The following is an 18,723-nucleotide window of genomic DNA, read 5'->3' on the forward strand; positions in this document are numbered from 1 at the left end:
AGCAGGCTCCCCCTCAGTTTTTACTTTAATTGAAATGATTTGTCACTGCCCTTGCACTGTCATTCTCATTTCTACATGACTTAAGTGAGAATTGTTTGCCTGTAAAAAATAGGTAACTACCCAAACCAACTGAAACTAAAACTGGGATACTTAAGGAAAGATATAGTGGTAGGTCATAGGATATGTGACTAGGGAGAACGGCTGGGCTCCACAGGGAACGCATCTGACAACTGGACATTTGGAATTGATATTACTCTGTGCTCCTTTGAACTCAGGGTACATTTGCACCATCCTCTAGCTTTTGCAGCCCACTGTTCTCTGCTTCAGCAAGCATAAGGCAGTCTATGGTGATCTTATCTCCAGGGGACATAACCCTCCAGATCAAGTGCTCAAGCACCAAGACTCTGTTGTAATACACCTACCTCAAACTCTTTTCTGAATTGTATTGCCTTCAGTGCCATATGGCTTATTTTCTTTTGTGTCACAAGCATTTGGAGCTGGAGAGGAAGAGGTCACGTGATATAGACCGGGGAAAATAGCTTTTCTAAGAAGCTCACATCTAAGAAGGGTGTGAGGGCACAGTAGAAATGATTTGGAACTGCCATGTTAGAATTGCCATCTCCAACCCTGATTATTGCCATAGGTTTATTTCTGTTTTTAATTTCCTCTGCAATTACATTAAGTACTTTCCAGCTAAATACAATCTTAATACTTCTTTCTGAAGTACACTTCCATCTTAGACATGAGTCTTTAATTCCAGTATTTCAAACCACGGTTTAGAACTTAAATTTTGTTCATTGATATCTCCCATATCCTTCTCTTCCTCCCAAAGGGCATCAATGAAAACATCCCCTATAATCTCAAAAGTTTCAGTTTCCTTCCAGTAATGTTATTATCTTAAAGGTACTCCCCGGTGTCCCTATAGGAATCACCATGATTGGGTAATGGGCTTGGGCATATGCTTGAGGAAGCAATACTAGTTTCTTTGTTCTGCTGTGGCTACTCCTAACTAAGCTCCATCCCAGGGAACTACAACATCAAGGTATATTCCTTCCTCCCAAGGTCAGTATTTGATATCCTTGAACTACTGGGGCTGTTCAATTCCTTTCCAGCATTTTTTCCTTCCTCAAGGAGGGTCTAGACACTGCTCTTCCTCCCTTCACTGGGAAGCACATCCTTAATGTGCGTTGCCAGGAGGCCAGCATCGTCTTTTTCTTCTCTCTGTCACATTCTTATCCTCTTTATTCTATGGATTCTGGTTTTGATTCTACTCTTTCAGATTCTTCTGTGGTGCTTGAGATAAAACCGTTTTTCTAGAACGTCTGGATTTACCTTTGGGGAAGCTCATACCTATTGTGTGTATTTTTTTAGTCCAATAAAATTTCTTCTTCAATTGACCTTTGCTTTCTCCTTTTCCTTTTCATTTATTACTATCTGTGTTATTGGATCAAGTTCTGACCCTCTTCACCTTTAAAGTCAGGATCTTGTACTTTTTAGTTTTTCTGTTAATCCTATTTTATTGGAATTATTTGTGGTCAGATGCTTTCTGTTAGGATAAAACATATTTTTCAAACTTCTTCATACATTCAAACATATAAGCTAGCTAGCTAATATTCAACATCCCCTTCATTTATCTTTACTTCTGACAGGAAGATAAACTCAATTTTTTCTCTGCTTTTCGTTGGACAGGTGTCATTATGTTCCATGAGTTTTGGTTGGTGTTAAGACATCATATATTGGGGCACCTAGGTGGCTCAGTTGGTTAAGCCTCTACCTTAGGCTCAGGTCATGATTCCAGGGTCCTGGGATCGAGCCCTGCCTCGGGCTCTCTCAGCAGGATAGAGGCCTGCTTCTGCCTGCTCTCTGCCTACTTGTGATCTCTTTCTCTCTCTGTCAAATAAATAAAATCTTAAAAAAAAAGACATCATATGTATATTATCCTATTTTGCATCATTTTATTTTATTGTGTCTTGGAATAGAAGTAAAGAGCATAGCTTTAGAGAGCAGATAGACCTCTATAATATTGGGCAAGTTACTGGAGATTTGTAGGCTTCAGTTTCCTTGTCAGTAAAATGGGGATATAATAATTTCTATTGCATAGCATCATTATGAAGATCAAGTAAGAAAATATGGGTTGACTGTTCACTACATAGTAAATGCTCAATATATGCTGGCCTTAGTTACTGTTATGATTACTCTTGTTAGATTATAATTTTCTTGAAATTGGGAACCGTATTTCAAATTTTATTAAGCAACTAGTTCTTAATGCAAATTTATTACTGTTTATTTATAGCATAGTTGTATTTAGTGATCAGAACTCCCAAAATGAAGTACATGGGAATGAAGATTGTTAGATTTGATTATGATTTATTTATGTTACTCTTCTTTATTTACTCCCAAGTTGGTAGGTTGTTTTACTTCTTCCTTCTAATCTGACTTAAAAACATTTTTTTGAAAACGTTTATTATTTCCATGTCACAGATGAGAAAAGCAAAGCTCAGAGGGTTCAAGTAAATGGCCTAAGATCACAAGATTAGTAAGGAGGAGCAGCAAGAACAACAAATGACTTAACCATAAACCAGTGAAAAGAACTTTAAGAAGAATGTGACTAAATAGTATGAGATACATAGAGAAATTTTTTTCCTTCAACAAAGAATGAGAAGAGTCAGGAAATCTTTGTGAAGGAGATGCAATTAATCTAGGAGTTAGCCTGTCAATCTATGAACAACAGAGATTATTTTTTCTTCCACTCCATCCATTCTCACTTTAGTAATGTATAAAAATTTATGTTTATGACATATAAATAGAAAGTAGATAAATTGCCACTAAGTGGAAAATAAAAAGGTAAACATGGTAGAAAAGCATTTTATTTGATGATATATGGAGTACAGCTACATTCACAAGCTTTTGATATATAATGGATCTTATGGAAGAAGACTCATTGTCAGCAGTGAAAATGATAGTACTTATGTCCTTTCACCAAGTTTAGTTACAGTGCTCATAATACAAAACCAGTCCTTGAAATGCATGGTAAATCAGCTGATTCTGGGTACAAATGAACCCTCCACTTCTGAAGGCTTGGTATGGGCTCCGATTTAGGTCTCCAATACAGGTCCAGCGATTTTTGGTCCTCTTTTGGGAAACACACCATTTGGCATGATCCTGGTAAGAACTGAAGTAAGACTGTCCAGATATCTTAATTGCTCTGACATTGTAGACGTGGTAAGGAAGGGAGCAGTTTGAAGGAAGCTCTTGTCTCTTTCGCTGCCAGGTTTCTGTTAGCAAGTGTGTCTTCAAATGTTGAGCCATCCAGGCTGCAAAGATGTCTAGAGTTTATAGGGAGAAAGATAGCAAGGCTAGTATTCGTACTTAGATAAGTCCCTGAAAATATCCTCAGCAATGGAACTCATCATTCACCCCTGATATGTGAATGTCATAAACACAATAATAACAACATAATTGAGATAGTGGATGGGAGAACATTTTGTAAGTGCTAAAGTGATATGTAAATAAGTTATTATCCTTATTACTAAGATGACATTGGTGTTTAAAAATGTCCTCTGTTCCACACAAATAAGAGAGCAATATATGTTTTTGTTCTGAAAAGATCTTCAGAAAGAATAAAGCTAGAGAAGTAACCAGGGGCCGGCTTCGAGGGATCTTTGCAAATCATGCCGAAAGGTTTGGGTTTTCCTGAAATCACCGGGGCTATTTATTTATTTAGAGTGAGCAGAGGGAAGGGGGAGGGGGAGAGAGATAATCTTAAGCAGACTCTATTCTGAGCCCAGTGCAGGGCTCAATCCCATGACCCTGAGATCATGACCTGAGCTGAAATCAAGAGTCAGACACTTAACCAACTGAGCCACCCAGGCACCCCTCAATGGGGGAGTTTTTAAAGAAGTGTTAATGGAGAATTAATAGAAACTGGTTTGTGATCATAAATATCAATCAAGAGGCAATGCAGAGGATGAACTGTGAAAGGTGCATTAGATTGGAGATAGGGAAAACAGGTTGTCACAATAACTGTGACAATAAACAAAGGTGGGACTGTAGCAGTGGCAGAAAGTTTGGAAAGGAAAAGATAAATGTGAGTGTTACTGAGGACCTGGAGCTGATTGAATTTGATGACTTGATATAGGGATGAGGAAAAAGGAGGGATCTAGAGTCCCCAGTTGACTATGCGGAATACAAGAAAAAGAGTGGATTTGTGGGGGATAATGATGAGTTTGGCATGTTGAATTTGATGTGGCTGTGCCACCTTCCAAGTAGAAATGTCCCACCCACTTTTGAATACATCTGTCAGTCCAGAGATCTGGGGTGCAGATCTAGTCTTGGGAATCACCTGAAGGCTTGCTGGAATCGTCTAGAGTGAGTATGTAGAATGAGATAAGGATGAGTAGAGAACCACGTGGCAACTCAGCCACCTAAGTAGTAGGCAGAGGAGGAGGACCTGGCAGAAGAGACTTAAGAGAAGTGGGAAGAAGACCAAGAGACTATATACTCCCAAAAATCAGGGAGGGGGAGTGTTTCAGGAAGGAAAGGGTTTTAACAGTGCCAGATTCAGCAGAGACTATTTCTGTCCTGTTAATTTTTGGATCTCTATCTGGTGCCTAACACAGAGCTTGGCAAGTGGCAGGCATTCAGTGAATTTTATCTAATATAAAAGGAAGGAAGGAAGGAAGCAAAGAGGGAAGACAGTGAGGTCAACTAAGAGAGTCATTGGTGACTGGGGAGAGACTGGCGTGTCTACAGACAGAGGCTCAAGACTGCAGTGAAGGAGCATTGACCAAGTGAAGGCTCTGAAGAGTCCTTTAAAAAGAAATCTGGAAGGAAAGAAGAAACAGATATAGGGGATCTAGAACTGAGGGAAGGTTTTGGGGGATGTTTGTGTGCTAAGGGGACAGAGCTTATAGAGTGGGCCTGTTGAAGTAGAAGAGGGAGAACAGATCAAATGATGAATCAAGGTATTCTGAGACTGGGATGGGTTCCAAGGCACAAGGGGTGCACTTCTTCTGTTGGGGTAGAAGAAAACTCGTGAAAAGGGATGGAAACAGATAAGATTGTTGAGAGTAGCTATGTTCTTTTTGTTGTTGTTGTTGTTGTTGTTGTTGTTAGCTATTTTAAAAAATTGAAGTATAGCTGGCACAAAGTGTTACATTAGTTTCGGGTATAAAACACGGTGATCTTGACAACTCTGTTCTTCATTTTTTGCAGACCACAGTGGAGCTACCATCTGTTACCATACTATGCTATTGTATCATCGACTACATTCCCTAGGCTGCTCCTTTCATCCCTGTGACTTATTCATTCCATAACTGGAAGCCTGTACCTCCCACTCACCTACACCCATTTGCCCATCCCTCCACCCACTCCCCTCTGGGAATCATCAGTTTGTTCTATGTATTTATGGGTCCATTTCTGCTTTTATTCTGGGGGGGGGGAGCTGTTCATTTGTTTTGTTTTTAAATTCCACATATAAGTGAAATCATGTGCTTTTAAAATTCCACATATAAGTGAAATCATTATCTTCCTCTGTCTGACTTATTTCACTTAGCATAATACCCTCTAGGTCCATCCATTTTGTCACAAATGGTAAGATCTCATTCTTTTTAATGCCTGAGTAACATTGCATTGTGTATATATACCACATCTTCTTTAATTCATTCATCTATTGATGAACACTTGGGTTTCTTCTATATCTTAGCTACTGTAAATAATGCTGCAATAAACAAAGGGCTGCACATATCTTTCTGAATTAGTGTTTTTGTCTTGTTTGGGTAAATACCCAGTAGCGGAATTACAGAATCATGTGATATTTCTGTTTTTAATTTTTTAAGGAACCTCCATACTGTTTTTGGTGGGGTTTGTCCTTGAAGGTGTTTCTCCTTGGTGATCTCTGTTCTCTCTATGAAGGAGAAATCGAGGCTGGAAATGAGGTGGCAGAGTCGTGTAAAGGACTTGAGGGTAAAGAAGGTTTTGAATAGCTGCTTAGAGAATAGAAAAAGAAGGAGACAGCTGCATCTTGTGCCCAACAGAGGCTGCAGACTGTGAGTTTTCACTGGCCCCTGGTTGGATGGTTGTGAGATTTTGTGAGATATTTTGGCGGTTGGATCAGCAATTTTGCTATTCATGCAGAGTAGGCAAATGTTTGAACCAACCCAATCTCCCATTTCCCTTTCCTTCCTTTTCCCTCCCTTCTCTTCTACTTCCCTACCCCTGAATAATCAGAGTATTTCCTCTATGTAATCCAGAGTGAGTCCAACAGCAAAGTTACATATGATTGGATCGTGATCTTTCATACCATCAAGGAAAGAATCAGACTTTGCAAAATGGAGGAATTTTTGGCCCTGGGCTGACTGAAGTGCGGTGAGGTGCCGGCCGGGGATCTCTGACGAGCTGGAACCGGAGCACAGCTTGGGCATGTGAAGGAGCTCCTGGTGAAAGATGGCGGGGATGGAACAGCTGTAAATGTTTGGGTTATAGATCAAGAGCTGAGAATCTGAATCAAGAAACAGAAAGAAAAGTTGAGAATTAGGACATAGATGGAAATGCTTGTTGATATTATAGATCTTGTTTTGAGTTAAAAAAACAAAGCAAAACAAAAACAAGAGTATTCCCTTCTTGAAACCAATAGCTTTCAAATTATTCTCGGTTAAAGTAGTTGACACCTATTGAGTACTTCCTACTTTCCAGGCACTGTCCTATGGGTTTTACATGTATTTAATTCAATCCTAACAATAACCATATTATTAAGTAAGTTCTTTTATCATTATCTTCATCTTACAGATGAATTAATGGAGAATTTATGTTGCATGCACAGGGTTATAAAGCTCATAACTGATGGAGTTGATATTCAAATCCAGGCAGTCTGACATTGGAGGCCATATGGTTCTTTCTCATATATGTACATATGCAAAAGTAGAGAACTCCCGTGAACTGATCATCCAGCTTAAAGAATGGTTAGCTCAATAGCATGTACACCTAATCTCTGTGCTATTCATCTCTCTAATCATTACTGGAACTCAAATAGTTAAACTAGGGCTTTGAGTGAGAGCCTCAGTAATCCTTGCCATAAGGTGGAAATTTGATGAAAAACAAGTTCTAAACCTCCTATACTTAGAGGTAAATCACTCATTACTACAATTTAGCAGCCTCCTCAGTAAAAAAGAGACTGGTAAAACAGCGTTCCTCCTTCTCCTCCTCCCTCAGCTTAGTTTTCCAAATCCACATCCATAGTTTTCACTTCCAAATCCAAGTATTTTTGGCCACTTGAGCTTGGGATCTCAAAGGAAGATCCCATGGCTTGGAGCTGTCAGGTTGGTGGCCTGCAGGTAACATGTAATCTGCACAATTATTTTTTTAAATAAGATTGAGACCATGCTCTCTTTCCGACTCTCTCCCATCCTCCCATCCCTAGATTTCTAGTTCCTCTTGAAAAATATGGAGATCTGGTATCGTTAGGTCTGCTTTCCTGCAGAGTCACACAGCAGAGATGAGGCTTTTGAGGGGAGACTCAACACTCCAGTTTATCACTGATCCCACTGCCCATGAGTGTTGCTTGTCTGTTTCACCCATTTTTGTTACCAGCCTGGCCACTGCAGATATTTGAAAATACTACCCCGATCAATTTCAAAGACATCACTGGCAGATCAGAAAACAAAGGTCTAGTAAGTGAAACAGATCAAGGTCTCACCATGGCAATGTCAATATTAGAATCTAGTAGAATCCAGGTGTCAGAGTGTTAATGAATAGAGAAATAGATGAAGTAATACATTTATTAATACATTTCCAAATCCTTTCTTTAACATTGCTATCTCTTTTTTTAACATACTCTAGTGTTACCTATTGCTTCATACTGGTTGTACTTAAAAGTTACGCAGATGCCAGTTTGCCCGTGTCTTCTTCCTGTGGGTGGATAATCATAGCCTTCTTCAGGAGTTGGAGGAAACCGGGGAATAGAATGAATCAGCCAGATTCCCTGGACTCTGTTCCACAGCAGTAAGCCTACCAAAAATACAGTTAATAGAGATACATTAGAAAAACAAATCTCCATTGAACGATAGGGTTCAAAGCTGCATCATTTAAGCCCATTTATATTTTCAGGCCAATGTTTTATTCCATTAATAAGCACAAAGATTTATGCTTGTTTTTCAAAGATTTCAAAACGAACTCGGGCACACATCACCTAGTCCCATTACTGATAAGAAGCCACCAAAGAGGCAGCCAGGGCAGCCACCCTATGAAGAGCTAAGAGGAATTTCGTGTTGTAACCATAAGGAGAATTTGTTTTGGCAGAATGCAAATTTGCTTAATTGGAATTTGACCTTTTTAAACTATATAGTCACCTGGCAAGCTTCAGATAATGAGTCTCTTTACTGCTAAGCAGATAAGCTATTTTCAAATGCTGGCTAAAAAAGAGTTGGGGGAGAAAAATATCAAACAGAGAAATGTACCTGTAGTAATTTGTTGTAAGAAACCGATGCTCATTTAACTGTAGAAGACTAGTCAATTCCACAAGCCCAGAAACAAGAGGCAAAGAGAATTAAAAGAGAAGCCATGCCAAAACATCCCAGGTAATTGTGTTTAGTGAAGATGTGTAAAGCAAAAATAACATGAAAACCGGAAAGGAAAGAAACAGAAAGATTTTCATCATCTTGTGACATGGCAAAACGAATCCTACCCAAGAGGCATCTGTGACGATTTCTGTGTTTATAAATAAATTGGGATAGTTTTGGTATGCTGACTAGACTTTCCAGTTTGCGTATGACCATACAAATATAAAGCTATTCATGTTTGTCTTATTGTTAGAGTGGAAATCAAGTGCCTGACTGTTATTTCTTTTGCAAAGAACACACTTTAAGAAAGAACACTATTGGTCTCTCAGTGAATATAGAATCATTCCCTGTGTCCAGGTGGAAAATGTATGTCCAAAGTCATTTTGCCTAACAGACCTGGATGACCTTCAGAAGCCTCCTTCCGCCCAGATGAGTGAGCTGTTGGCCTGAAATCCTAAGCCCCCCGTACCAATGCCACAAGATGTCAGGCATCTGTTGGCAAAGAGAACACTCCCTCTGGACATGGGGTCCCATTCCTTTTCCAGTCTTTCTCCCGAGTCCTTTTAGCCACTAACAGGGTGGAGTGAGAATGGTGGTTGAGGGTTGTTGGAGGAGAGGTTGGAGAATGTGGTGTATTATAAAAATTGCTGCATTCCATGCTAATAGGACCATCAGGAGGGCATCTTGGCTAAATCAAAAGCTTTCAGCACTCATGACACTTGACAGCCATTACAAATTATATTCTTAATCAGAGGTTGCAAAGTAGCAGCCCAGTGGCCAAATCTAGCCTGCAGATACATATTATTATGTTCACAGAGTATTTTTAAGACTTTGAGCTCATTGCCAACATTTAAACACTGGGGGACATTTCCACAACTCCTAATTTTCAACATCCCCTGAAAAATTGCATCCCCTCAAGGCAAGCTGAGTACTATCTGCCCTTTTGACAAAGTATGTACCCTCCATTTCTTCAGGGACCCGTTAGCTCAGCCCACCTGGCTTGCTGACATCCCTTTACCTGCCCCTGAAGGCACGAGTTTGAAAAATACTTGTTGCCATGGGAAATTATTCATGATGCATTAAGTTGAAAAGCGGTTGAAAATAGTCATTACAATAGTTTTATAAAAATGTTTTAAAATACATACTATAGGAAAGGTAAGTAGCAAGGACTAATGTGATTATCTAATGGGTCTTAGGATTACAGATTTTTTTTGGCTGGCATTTTGAATTTTTATGTATATATATAGTTTATAAATAGAAAAACTATATATATAGTTTATAAATAGAAAAATAACATTTCCTATGATAAAATTTATAATATATATAACAAAATTACCTAATATGAAAAATTTATTTAAAAATACTTTTCAAAAATGTTTATTTCAAAGGAACCATACAGTAAAAAGAATAAATTTTATTCTATATCAATTCTTTATTCTATATTAATTATACCCCAATGAACCTGACTGAAACATGTGTGTACACACACACACACACACACACACACACACACACACACATACTGGGTGGTATTCCCATTATTCACTACTTGGATTTCTGCTACAGAGTGTGTATTTTAATTTTAATTTATTTTATTTTATTTTTTTTAAGATTTTTAAAATTTATTTGACAGACAGAGATCACAAGTAGACAGAGAGGCAGGCAGAGAGAGAGAGGAAGAGAAGCAGACTTCCCGCTGAGCAGAGAGCCCGATGTGGGGCTCGATCCCAGGACCCTGGGATCATGGCCCGAGCTGAAGGCAGAGGCTTTAACCCACTGAGCCACCCAGGTGTCCCCAAAGTGTGTATTTTTAAATGTTAAGAAATAAAATGGGGGCGCCTGGGTGGCTCAGTGAGTTAAAACCTCTGCCTTCGGTTCGGGCCATGATCCCAGGGTCCTGGGATCGAGCCCCACATCGGGCTCTCTGCTCAGCGGGAAGTCTGCTTCCCTTCCTCTCTCTCTCTGCCTGCCTCTCTGTCTACTTGTGATCTCTGTCTGTCAAATAAACAAATAAAATCTTTAAAAAAAAAAAAAGAAAGAAAATGGAATTTATGAAAAGGAGATTTCCAAGTCATATGATATGATTACAACCTGTGATATAGAAATAACACATTTTGATAACTCAAAATAAACCATTAAGAAGAAAAGCTATCTTTTTGGTGTGCAACCTAAGAATATTCCAGAGAGAATGTTGAAGAGAATGTTGATTGCCAATAGGAAAGAGAAACTAACAGCTTTTGTCATACCTTTGGTGTGTCCATACTTTCGGCTGTAATTCACAGAGGTAGGGACCCCATCGTTGTAGAGTAGATAGGCTGTGTTGTTATTCTGCAGAAACACACTAGGGTTATAACGGCGTCACTCTTACGCTCGTAAACGCTCACAACATTTCTACCAGCCACCCAGACTGCAATACAGAGCTTTCATTAATACACATGAAAAGTCATCCATTCTCCTAAAAAGCAGCTTCCCCATCAATATGAATTTTGTGCCACGAAAGACAGGGGAACAGGAAGCCCATTCTCAACCGCGCATGGCTTTGTCTTATGTTACAGGAACCCTAAGCTTCCTGCTGTGTATGTGAGGGCCGTATTCCTATTTCTCTTGGTTGTTTTGGACCCGTGCTTCTCATTTGGCAACCAGTTTATAATAAAGAAGTACTTAAATATTTGTCCAGGAAATGAAGTAGGAACAACCAGCCAAGGTTTACACCTGGGTTTTTTTCCACTGATATTAGAGGCGCAATGCGGAACTGGCTGTCAGGGTCTGGGTTCCTCTGCCTGTGTTGTACTTCACCTCTTGGTCAGAGTTTTGTGTTTAATCAGGATTCCTCATTCTCTGCTCCCACTACTTCCCTGGAGGGGAGGATTTTCCTTCAATCCATTTCTCAGTGTCACTTCACCTTCTCGCCCGATATTTTCCTGCTTAGAAAAAGTGCTGAAATTGAATGTGTGGGGATATTGGATTTCCTCTGGTAAGGCAAAATAAGAGAAAATTTTCTAAACAGTGGGCCACATCTCTGAGTAAAAATGAAGCTGTTATTTTGGTGGTGTCTCTTATGTCGTGTTTTGGAAATGTGCTTATATTTGTTCTGTGTGGTTCCATTTCATTTGCATCATGACATAGTGATTCTTATTGAAGCCAATAATGTTGATACTTAAAAAAATCTTGGGGACATAATTAAAAGCAATAAAGGACAACCCCAGTTCCTCAATTAAAAAAAAAAAAAGCTTCCTCCTTTTCTCTCAGAAAACAAGTCAATAACTGAGTTGCTTACAATTGCTTCATTATTTGATGTAATCTAAAACCTTTTATTAAATGTACCATATAGCCTGTGAAGCATTCCTGGCTACTATATTTAGGAATATCCAGGAAAAGGAGCTGTCTCCTTACACTCATTTTCCACAACTGACCTACTGAGCTACTGTTGGCCCTCATATCCTCAGCCGGAGGACTCTGACAGTGACTCAATGAGCTGGTGTTGAATGTGGTCATGAGGCCATTGTGTGCCTTTGGCATACCATGTGAAGGGGCTCTGGGAAGATTCTGTGAGGAACTTGATCCTTATAATTGATGAAATGTGTTATTCTAACTAGGAGGGTAACGGCTAGCTAAGGTTAAACTGGTTATAGCCCTAGTGAAGAGAGGCTCTCTGACAAAGGGGAAGACCATGGACCGGAGAGTAGGTAGGCCTACGCATGTGCCTCTGGACAGCTTTATATAACACATAGGCTGGGTATTATTTTGACTACCGAATGTTGGACAAGACTAATACAATCTCTGCCCCTATTTATCAGGGACTATAGACAGGCAAGTACAAGCAACTCCAGTATAATTTGATAAATGTTATTATAAAGGTGAATGGAGGGTTCTTATTGACAAAGACAAAAGAAGGGCAACAATGCCCACTGCAACCAAGATATTGGCCCAGGTCATCTTGGCAATTGAGATTAAAAACCAGTCGGTCTGATCTTGCATTCTGCTTTCTGTTAGAACTCCAGGTCAGGAGGTGAGGGAGTTCTGTCTCGCCATCACGTCTGGCACAGAATTCCAGCTTTCAAAGAACACCCATCTCCCTTGAATGTCACCCACTATTGTTGCTCCTCTTCTTTTGGCTCTGTGCCAATCAGACATGGAAATCAGCCTCTTTACTGCCATTTTCTTTCCAGAATCCATCACTTGAGGTCTGCGTGTGAGCAGATTTTACTGAGGGTAAACGAAACATTGAATGGTTTTACATCACCGCAGGGACTTGCTCCCGGTCTCCCTCTGTGTTTCTTACGCTTTCTAATTCCTAGCTCTCATCTACTCTATTTTATTTGGCAGAGAAGTTTAGCTCTTTTGCCCTCCTGGCTCTGAGGCTAGTGTTGGGCCTTCAAAGCTCATTATTATACTCAGCCAAAGTAGGAATCATCTGTCCCAACTAAGGTGAATGACAGAGGGTCCACCATGTTGTTCTTTCATTTCTCTTCCCAGTGGGGAAGGGAACAGGAGGGCAAGTGCTGATTTCCTCACTGATGGGTTATGGTCCCAGCCTCCGTCCCCAACCTTGGAAAGCAGAAGAAGCTGCAGGCACTTTTGACTTTACATAACAACCTATCCATTTAAAACAGGGTTGCTGCTGGGATTAAATAATTTTAAAAAGCACCTAGAACAGTGTTTGGTGCACCTTACAGATAAATTCTTACCTTGTAACTTGGCTCTGAAGGCTGGTCTTAATGGCAGGTGAATAAAATGACTATCAGCACACATAGGGACAGCTCTCTGCACGTTTTGAGTGAATACTCACATATACATGTATCGTAGTGCTAGGGTCTAACACAGTATCATGGGGATTAAATTTATTGACCTATGCAAAGGCCCAGCACGCTGTAAGTGCTGAGTCATTTTACACATTGACTTCTCTTTAAGTGAGTGTTGGGAATGCATACATGTGTGCAACCAAATATTATTGTTTGATTTTACTTGTGACCCCTGGTTGGAATGCAGTGTCTTGTCACTGAACAGCAGATGGTGCCTGGAACATTGGGAGACTGCCCACAGTGAGCCAGCAGCCTGCTTACCTGTCTCTTTGGCTGGTTAGCTTATTGCCTGATCAAGTCTGGATAGCAGGTTTAATCTGCATTTGGGCAAGTTAGTTCTGGGTCTTGCGCTAGAACCCTAGCTCTCAACTTACTATTTGGAAAATGATAAATTAAAAGGAGGACCAACTGGAAACCTTCATGAGGGCCACCGCCACTCATCCCCACCATAGCATAAGCAATCCGTTCCTCAAGGTGTATTGACTGCGGGTCTATATTGCATTATAACAGGAGGGGGCTCCTTTCTATTTCTGTCAGAGGGATAGGATAGCAAGTACCGAGTGAATTGGCAGAGTTTGGCAGCCAGAAGGCTTCCATATGTAATAGGTTCACACCTTACCCAGTGATACTACTGGATATAGTGCTGAATGTGCCAATAATCTGGCATCGCCATAGAGTCTGATGACATAATCCTTAAGGTCTTAGATTGATTCAGATTCTGTGCCGGCTGACTTCAAGTTGCTAGGACTGGGGGTTTGGTAGGTTAGCATTAAATCCTTTGGAAGCTTTAGATTCTATGTTACGCGTTTTTGTATAATCAGATGAACAATTAACAACAGCTTACCTTGGAGGCATATGCTTCGTATAGCTGTTGTAATGTCCTTCCCAACACACTCTTGGTGGTATTCATGAGCTGCTTACTCCTCTTCCAGCTTCTGGTGGTGGAGTCTAGGTATAGGTACTCTAACCCAGTCTGCCTGCTTTCCTTGTCTTGCCTTTTAGGTAACTTATAAAAGGTAAACCTAACAAAGGAAATAATCATGAATTACTAACATCTATTGACTGCTCCCCTGGTGTGAAGCACCAAAACATATCATTTTACTTGTGTTTCCTAAGTCCGAGGAAAAGGATTTGCTCCAGCTTTCCACCTCTATTTTCACCCTTGGCTTTGGTCCTTCCCCGAGAAGGAATGTGAATCTGACTGGGCATGTCCCGAGACAGTAGCCGGCCTGGCAGGAAGGGTCCCTGTAGGCAAAGCCCATGTACGCATTGTACACATTGACTGTGGTTGTCTTCTGTTTCCACAGTCCATATGGCTGCACTGGGGAGAGGCCAAAGCCCAGGGCTAGACAGCAAAGGCCTTGGATGTGTTTTTCTCTTCTGCCCCAAGTGCTTGGCATGCTCATGTCTTTGTAGCTGGCTGGCTGGGTCTCAGATTTGGGTCTGGACTGCAGAGTAGATGGCGTCTCCCTTGACCCTCTGGCTTCAGCCACATTCTTCAGCTGTTTATCAGACTGCCCTGCATGGGTTCGAGGCCAAGACCAGCCAATTAAGTAAGCATTTTGCCTTCTTTACTATTATCTCCTGTTTGTATATCTTCTTCAGGTATCTCACAGGGAGGGAAGGTGGCTGGATCATGGAGCCCAGGGCTTCTCAATGGGCCTGTGCTCACATTTCAGGCCAGATCATCCTTTGCTGTGGGGGGGTGTCCTGGGCATCGCAGCCTCCCTGGCCTCTACCTACTAGATGACATAGTACTCCGCAGCTGTGCCAATCAAAAATGTTTGCAGACAATGTTGAAAGTCCCCTGAGGGCAAAGTCACCTGGATCTAGCCAAATACTTTCTAATGCAAAAATCCCACAATGAACTGTCAAATACTCACAAGAAAGCAAACATCCTAACGCATTCACTATTGCCGGACGCCAGTACCTCAGCCTGCCCATAAAAGCTTGACATTCTACACTTGCTTTTATTCACATGCTCATTTTCCCACCCCGTGCGTGCGTTCTTACTCTCAGGGCAGGGTCCTTGCATGTGGCTGGGAACACAAGATCCTTCTTTGGTACTGGCCTGATGTTGCTCTGCCCATTGACTATCACCGTGAGTTGTAACAGCTCGAGGCTGTCTCCTTGTTTGCTCAGGTTCAGAATTCCCTCTGATGGATATTGCTAAGTAACATGTCCATTCAGCTGTGGCAAAAATACATTTTTTTAAAAGATTTTATTTATTTATTTGACAGAGAGAGAGATCACAAGTAGGCAGAGAAGCAGGCAGAGAGAAGGGGGAAGCAGGCTACCTGCCGAGCAGAGAGCCCAATGCGGGGCTCGATCCCTGGACCCTGAGATCATGACCTGAGCCGAAGGCAGAGGCCTAACCCACTGAGCCACCCAGGCGCCCTGCAAAAATACATTTTATGTGTCATTCATGCTGTAGTGGCCCGCCACTGAAGAGCTGGAGAACTATCTGTGTCACAACACACTAGATGCGAACTCGTGCATTTGAACGTTTTTCTTGGGTAACCGTTTCCTGGATCTCTTTGTAGCCCAGACCTCTACGCTGAGGTCCAGAGAAGCCTAAATGCATACATGTCCCAGAGACCTCCAACTCCATATTTTTGAAACCAAGTTTATAATATTTTGTCCAACTCTGCTCTTCTCCGCAGCTGGGGAGCACATCTGTATGATCAGAGACGCCCACGGTCTGAAAGTCTTTCCTAACTCGGCTCTCTCTTCTATGACCCTCAGCCCATTTGTGGGCAAGTTTTCTCACAGTGTTCCTTCCTCTCTAATTTGACTGCCATGTCTCTAACGTGGGTCCGCACATCATCTCACCCATAATGTGAGTCCTATAGGTCTCCATGACTCTAGACTGGTCTCCATGAAGCTGGCCTTCCCAGTATTGCCAGTGGACTTTCTTGAATATGAACCTGACCACTTCACATCCCTGTTTGAAGGTCTTTAGTAGCTCCCTTGGAGGGTCAAGGGCAGACTCTGCAGCCCAGCACACGAAGCCCTTCTTGAACTGGCCATTGCCTCTTGCTGAACTTCCCTCCTGCCATCTCTCCATGTGCTGAAGGACCAGCAACACTGAACTGCTTCCACACTCTCTCCATGGCTTTCTACCTTTTTGTCCCTATACCTCCTCACTGCTCCCTCATGGGCCTGAGATGCCTTGCAGCTCCCTGGTTTTTCTGACCAGCTCATCATTGTTCTTAAAACTTAGCTCAAAACAGGGACACCTGGGTGGCTCAGTCAGTTAAGTGTCTGCCTTTTGCTCAGGTCATGATCCCAGGGTCCTGGGATTGAGTCCCATGTGGGCTGTCTGCCTTTCTCTCATGGGGAGTCTGCCTTTCTCTCTCTCTCTTGCTTTCTCTCTCTCTCATGAATAAATAAAGTCTTCTTTTTTAAATTTTTTTTAAGATTTTATTTATTTATTTGACATTTATTTATTTATTTATTTATTTCACAAGTAGGCAGAGAGGCAGACAGAGAGAGAGGAGGAAGCAGGCTCTCTGCGATCCCAGGACCCTGGGATCATGACCTGAGCTGAAGGCAGAGGATTTAACCCACTGAGCCACCCAGGCGCTCCAAATAAAGAAAGTCTTAAAAAACAACAACAATTTAGCTCAAAACTACTTCCTTAGAGAAGATTTTTGGGCTGTCTGCTCGCCAATGGCCCAATCTATGCCCTCACTGCATAACTGATCTCCTGGAGGGCAAGAAGCATGTTTCATTCATATCTGTGTTTTCAATACTCAGCACAGGGCCTGGCATAAGCTCAGTAACTGCTTGCTGAGAGACTGAATGAGTGTATCTGTGTTCTTTAGCCTGAAGTTTACACAAAGCTTGACACCAACCATAATGTCAAAACCAAAGACCTTAATGAAAGAGTGAAAAGGTGATCTAAGCTTTAGAAGAATCCACGGCTATAATGTGGTGCTGTGCTTAGTCTCTCTGACACCAGGAGGGAGGCCAGCGATCCAGCACCCACTCCAACTGCCGTATGCTGCCTAATGAACACTGTCAGCCCAGCCATGCTGCGCTCCATCAAGTCCTCTTTCTCCTTCTCAGAAGGACAAGAGCAAGTTCTCAGACAAAAAGTAATCTGCCTTCTTGCCTTTCTCCCTCTCTAAAAAGATGTTGGAAAGTTCCGTTAGGAAAGGCACAATGCAATGAAAGGAAATTGCCAACTGAGAGAGGTTGTCAGCTCTCTCCCACCTCTGTGGCCGCCAGCCTTGTCCCTCTGGGGCCAGCGAATCAGGCTCACGAGGGGCTGCTGAGCTCTTCCTCAGGGGGAAGCCCCCCCATCAGAAGCCTGCTCCTATTTGGATATGTGGGTCATTTACACACTTTAATTTCCTCTTTTTAAAAGGGAGAGGCAGGGGGCACCTGGGTGGCTCAGTTGGTTAAGTGACTGCCTTCGGCTCAGGTCATGATCCTGGAGTCCCGGGATCGAGTCCCACATCGGGCTCCCTGCTCGGCAGGGAGTCTGCTTCTCCCTCTGACCCTCTCCCCTCTCATGCTCTCTCACTCTCTCTCTCCTCTCTCAAGTAAATAAATAAAATCTTTAAAAAAAAAAAGATTAAAAAAAAAAAAGGGAGAGTCAGGGTGGAAGATTCCTTTAGGACTTTACAGTGAGCCGCTTTGCCTCAGACGCTCTGGCTTTCCACCTGCATGCCCGAATCCTCACATTACATTTACCTACCAATCCACAGCGTCGCCTTCTTCATTCCTGCACGATATTGTTGTTGCTTCCAGAACCCCAAACAGGCCAAAGAAGAGCAAAGCAAGGGCTGTTCTCAGAAGTCTTGCTGTCATTTTTTTTTTTTTTTAATCTGCCACCTTTACACCCTGCCACCGTGGGAAACTTGCCCCCGAGACTGAGGGCTCTGAGTCTCAGGTCTGTCCCAGGCTGTGTGGGTGCTGATGTTGGATTGCATTTACCTCTGCCATTTGCTGTTTGGGCATTTCCAGAATGGAGCGAACCTCACGTCATTGTGTATGGTTCTGTCACAACGTGCCAGCGTGACTCCGGAGGCTTTTGTGCTCAATTGTTGCCTGGTTTGCAAAGTCATCAGAAGTTCTGGAGAGAACAAGGGATAGATAGTTAACTCTTCGGAGTGAACACCATGTAGTAGGAAGTTCAGTAGGCAGGGAAACTCCATCTTGATCAGTAGATGTGGAATTAAATATATTTCATGTTTTTCTTTGCCTCATGATCCTCTACAAGTGAAAACAAATGCTTGTCGTTCACACATTAAGCAGAAATGACTAAACCTTCTGTCTTAGTCATAGTTGGGATCTATCACTTCTAACACGCTCGGTCTTAAAGAAACATTTCCTAAAGTCTACTTCAAAGGGTTGCC

At 41.8% G+C, this 18,723-nt stretch overlaps 1 protein-coding gene across 3 annotated transcripts; it reads right to left on the bottom strand.

The window, feature by feature from the left end:
- Nucleotides 1–2,851: 2,851 nt before the first annotated feature.
- DNASE2B (deoxyribonuclease 2 beta) lies at nt 2,852–18,642 on the bottom strand. Of its 3 annotated transcripts, none has more exons than XM_080802301.1 (6): nt 18,302–18,642; nt 14,202–14,379; nt 10,802–10,883; nt 7,843–8,004; nt 6,302–6,499; nt 2,852–3,326 (listed from the first exon to the last, which is right to left on the bottom strand). In XM_080802301.1, the coding sequence occupies exons 1-6, from the start codon at nt 18,520–18,522 to the stop codon at nt 2,986–2,988; spliced, it is 1,182 nt and encodes a 393-aa protein (XP_080658427.1). In that variant the 5' UTR covers nt 18,523–18,642; the 3' UTR covers nt 2,852–2,985. The 3 variants fall into 3 exon arrangements, with proteins under 3 accessions (XP_080658427.1, XP_080658428.1, XP_080658429.1); XM_080802302.1 differs by having other exon boundaries at nt 18,063–18,499; XM_080802303.1 differs by lacking the exons at nt 10,802–10,883; nt 14,202–14,379; nt 18,302–18,642 and having other exon boundaries at nt 6,302–6,434; nt 7,843–7,976.
- Between the last annotated feature and the right edge of the window lie 81 nt (nt 18,643–18,723).

This window comes from Martes martes (genome assembly GCF_963455335.1).
Source record: "Martes martes genome assembly, chromosome: 4".
Lineage (NCBI taxonomy): Eukaryota > Metazoa > Chordata > Mammalia > Carnivora > Mustelidae > Martes > Martes martes.

What these genes read in the sequence shown, in the direction of transcription:
- DNASE2B (XM_080802301.1), bottom strand. Translation starts at nt 18,522, where the DNA reads ATGGAGTTTCCCTGCCTACTGAACTTCCTACTACATGGTGTTCACTCC. An exon ending in AAAGTATGGACACACCAAAG is followed by an intron (nt 8,005 to 10,801) that starts GTATGACAAAAG and finishes TATTTTTGGTAG; the next exon opens with GCTTACTGCTGTGGAACAGA. An exon ending in CAACCAGTATGAAGCAATAG is followed by an intron (nt 6,500 to 7,842) that starts GTAACACTAGAG and finishes TTCTTGATTCAG; the next exon opens with ATTCTCAGCTCTTGATCTAT.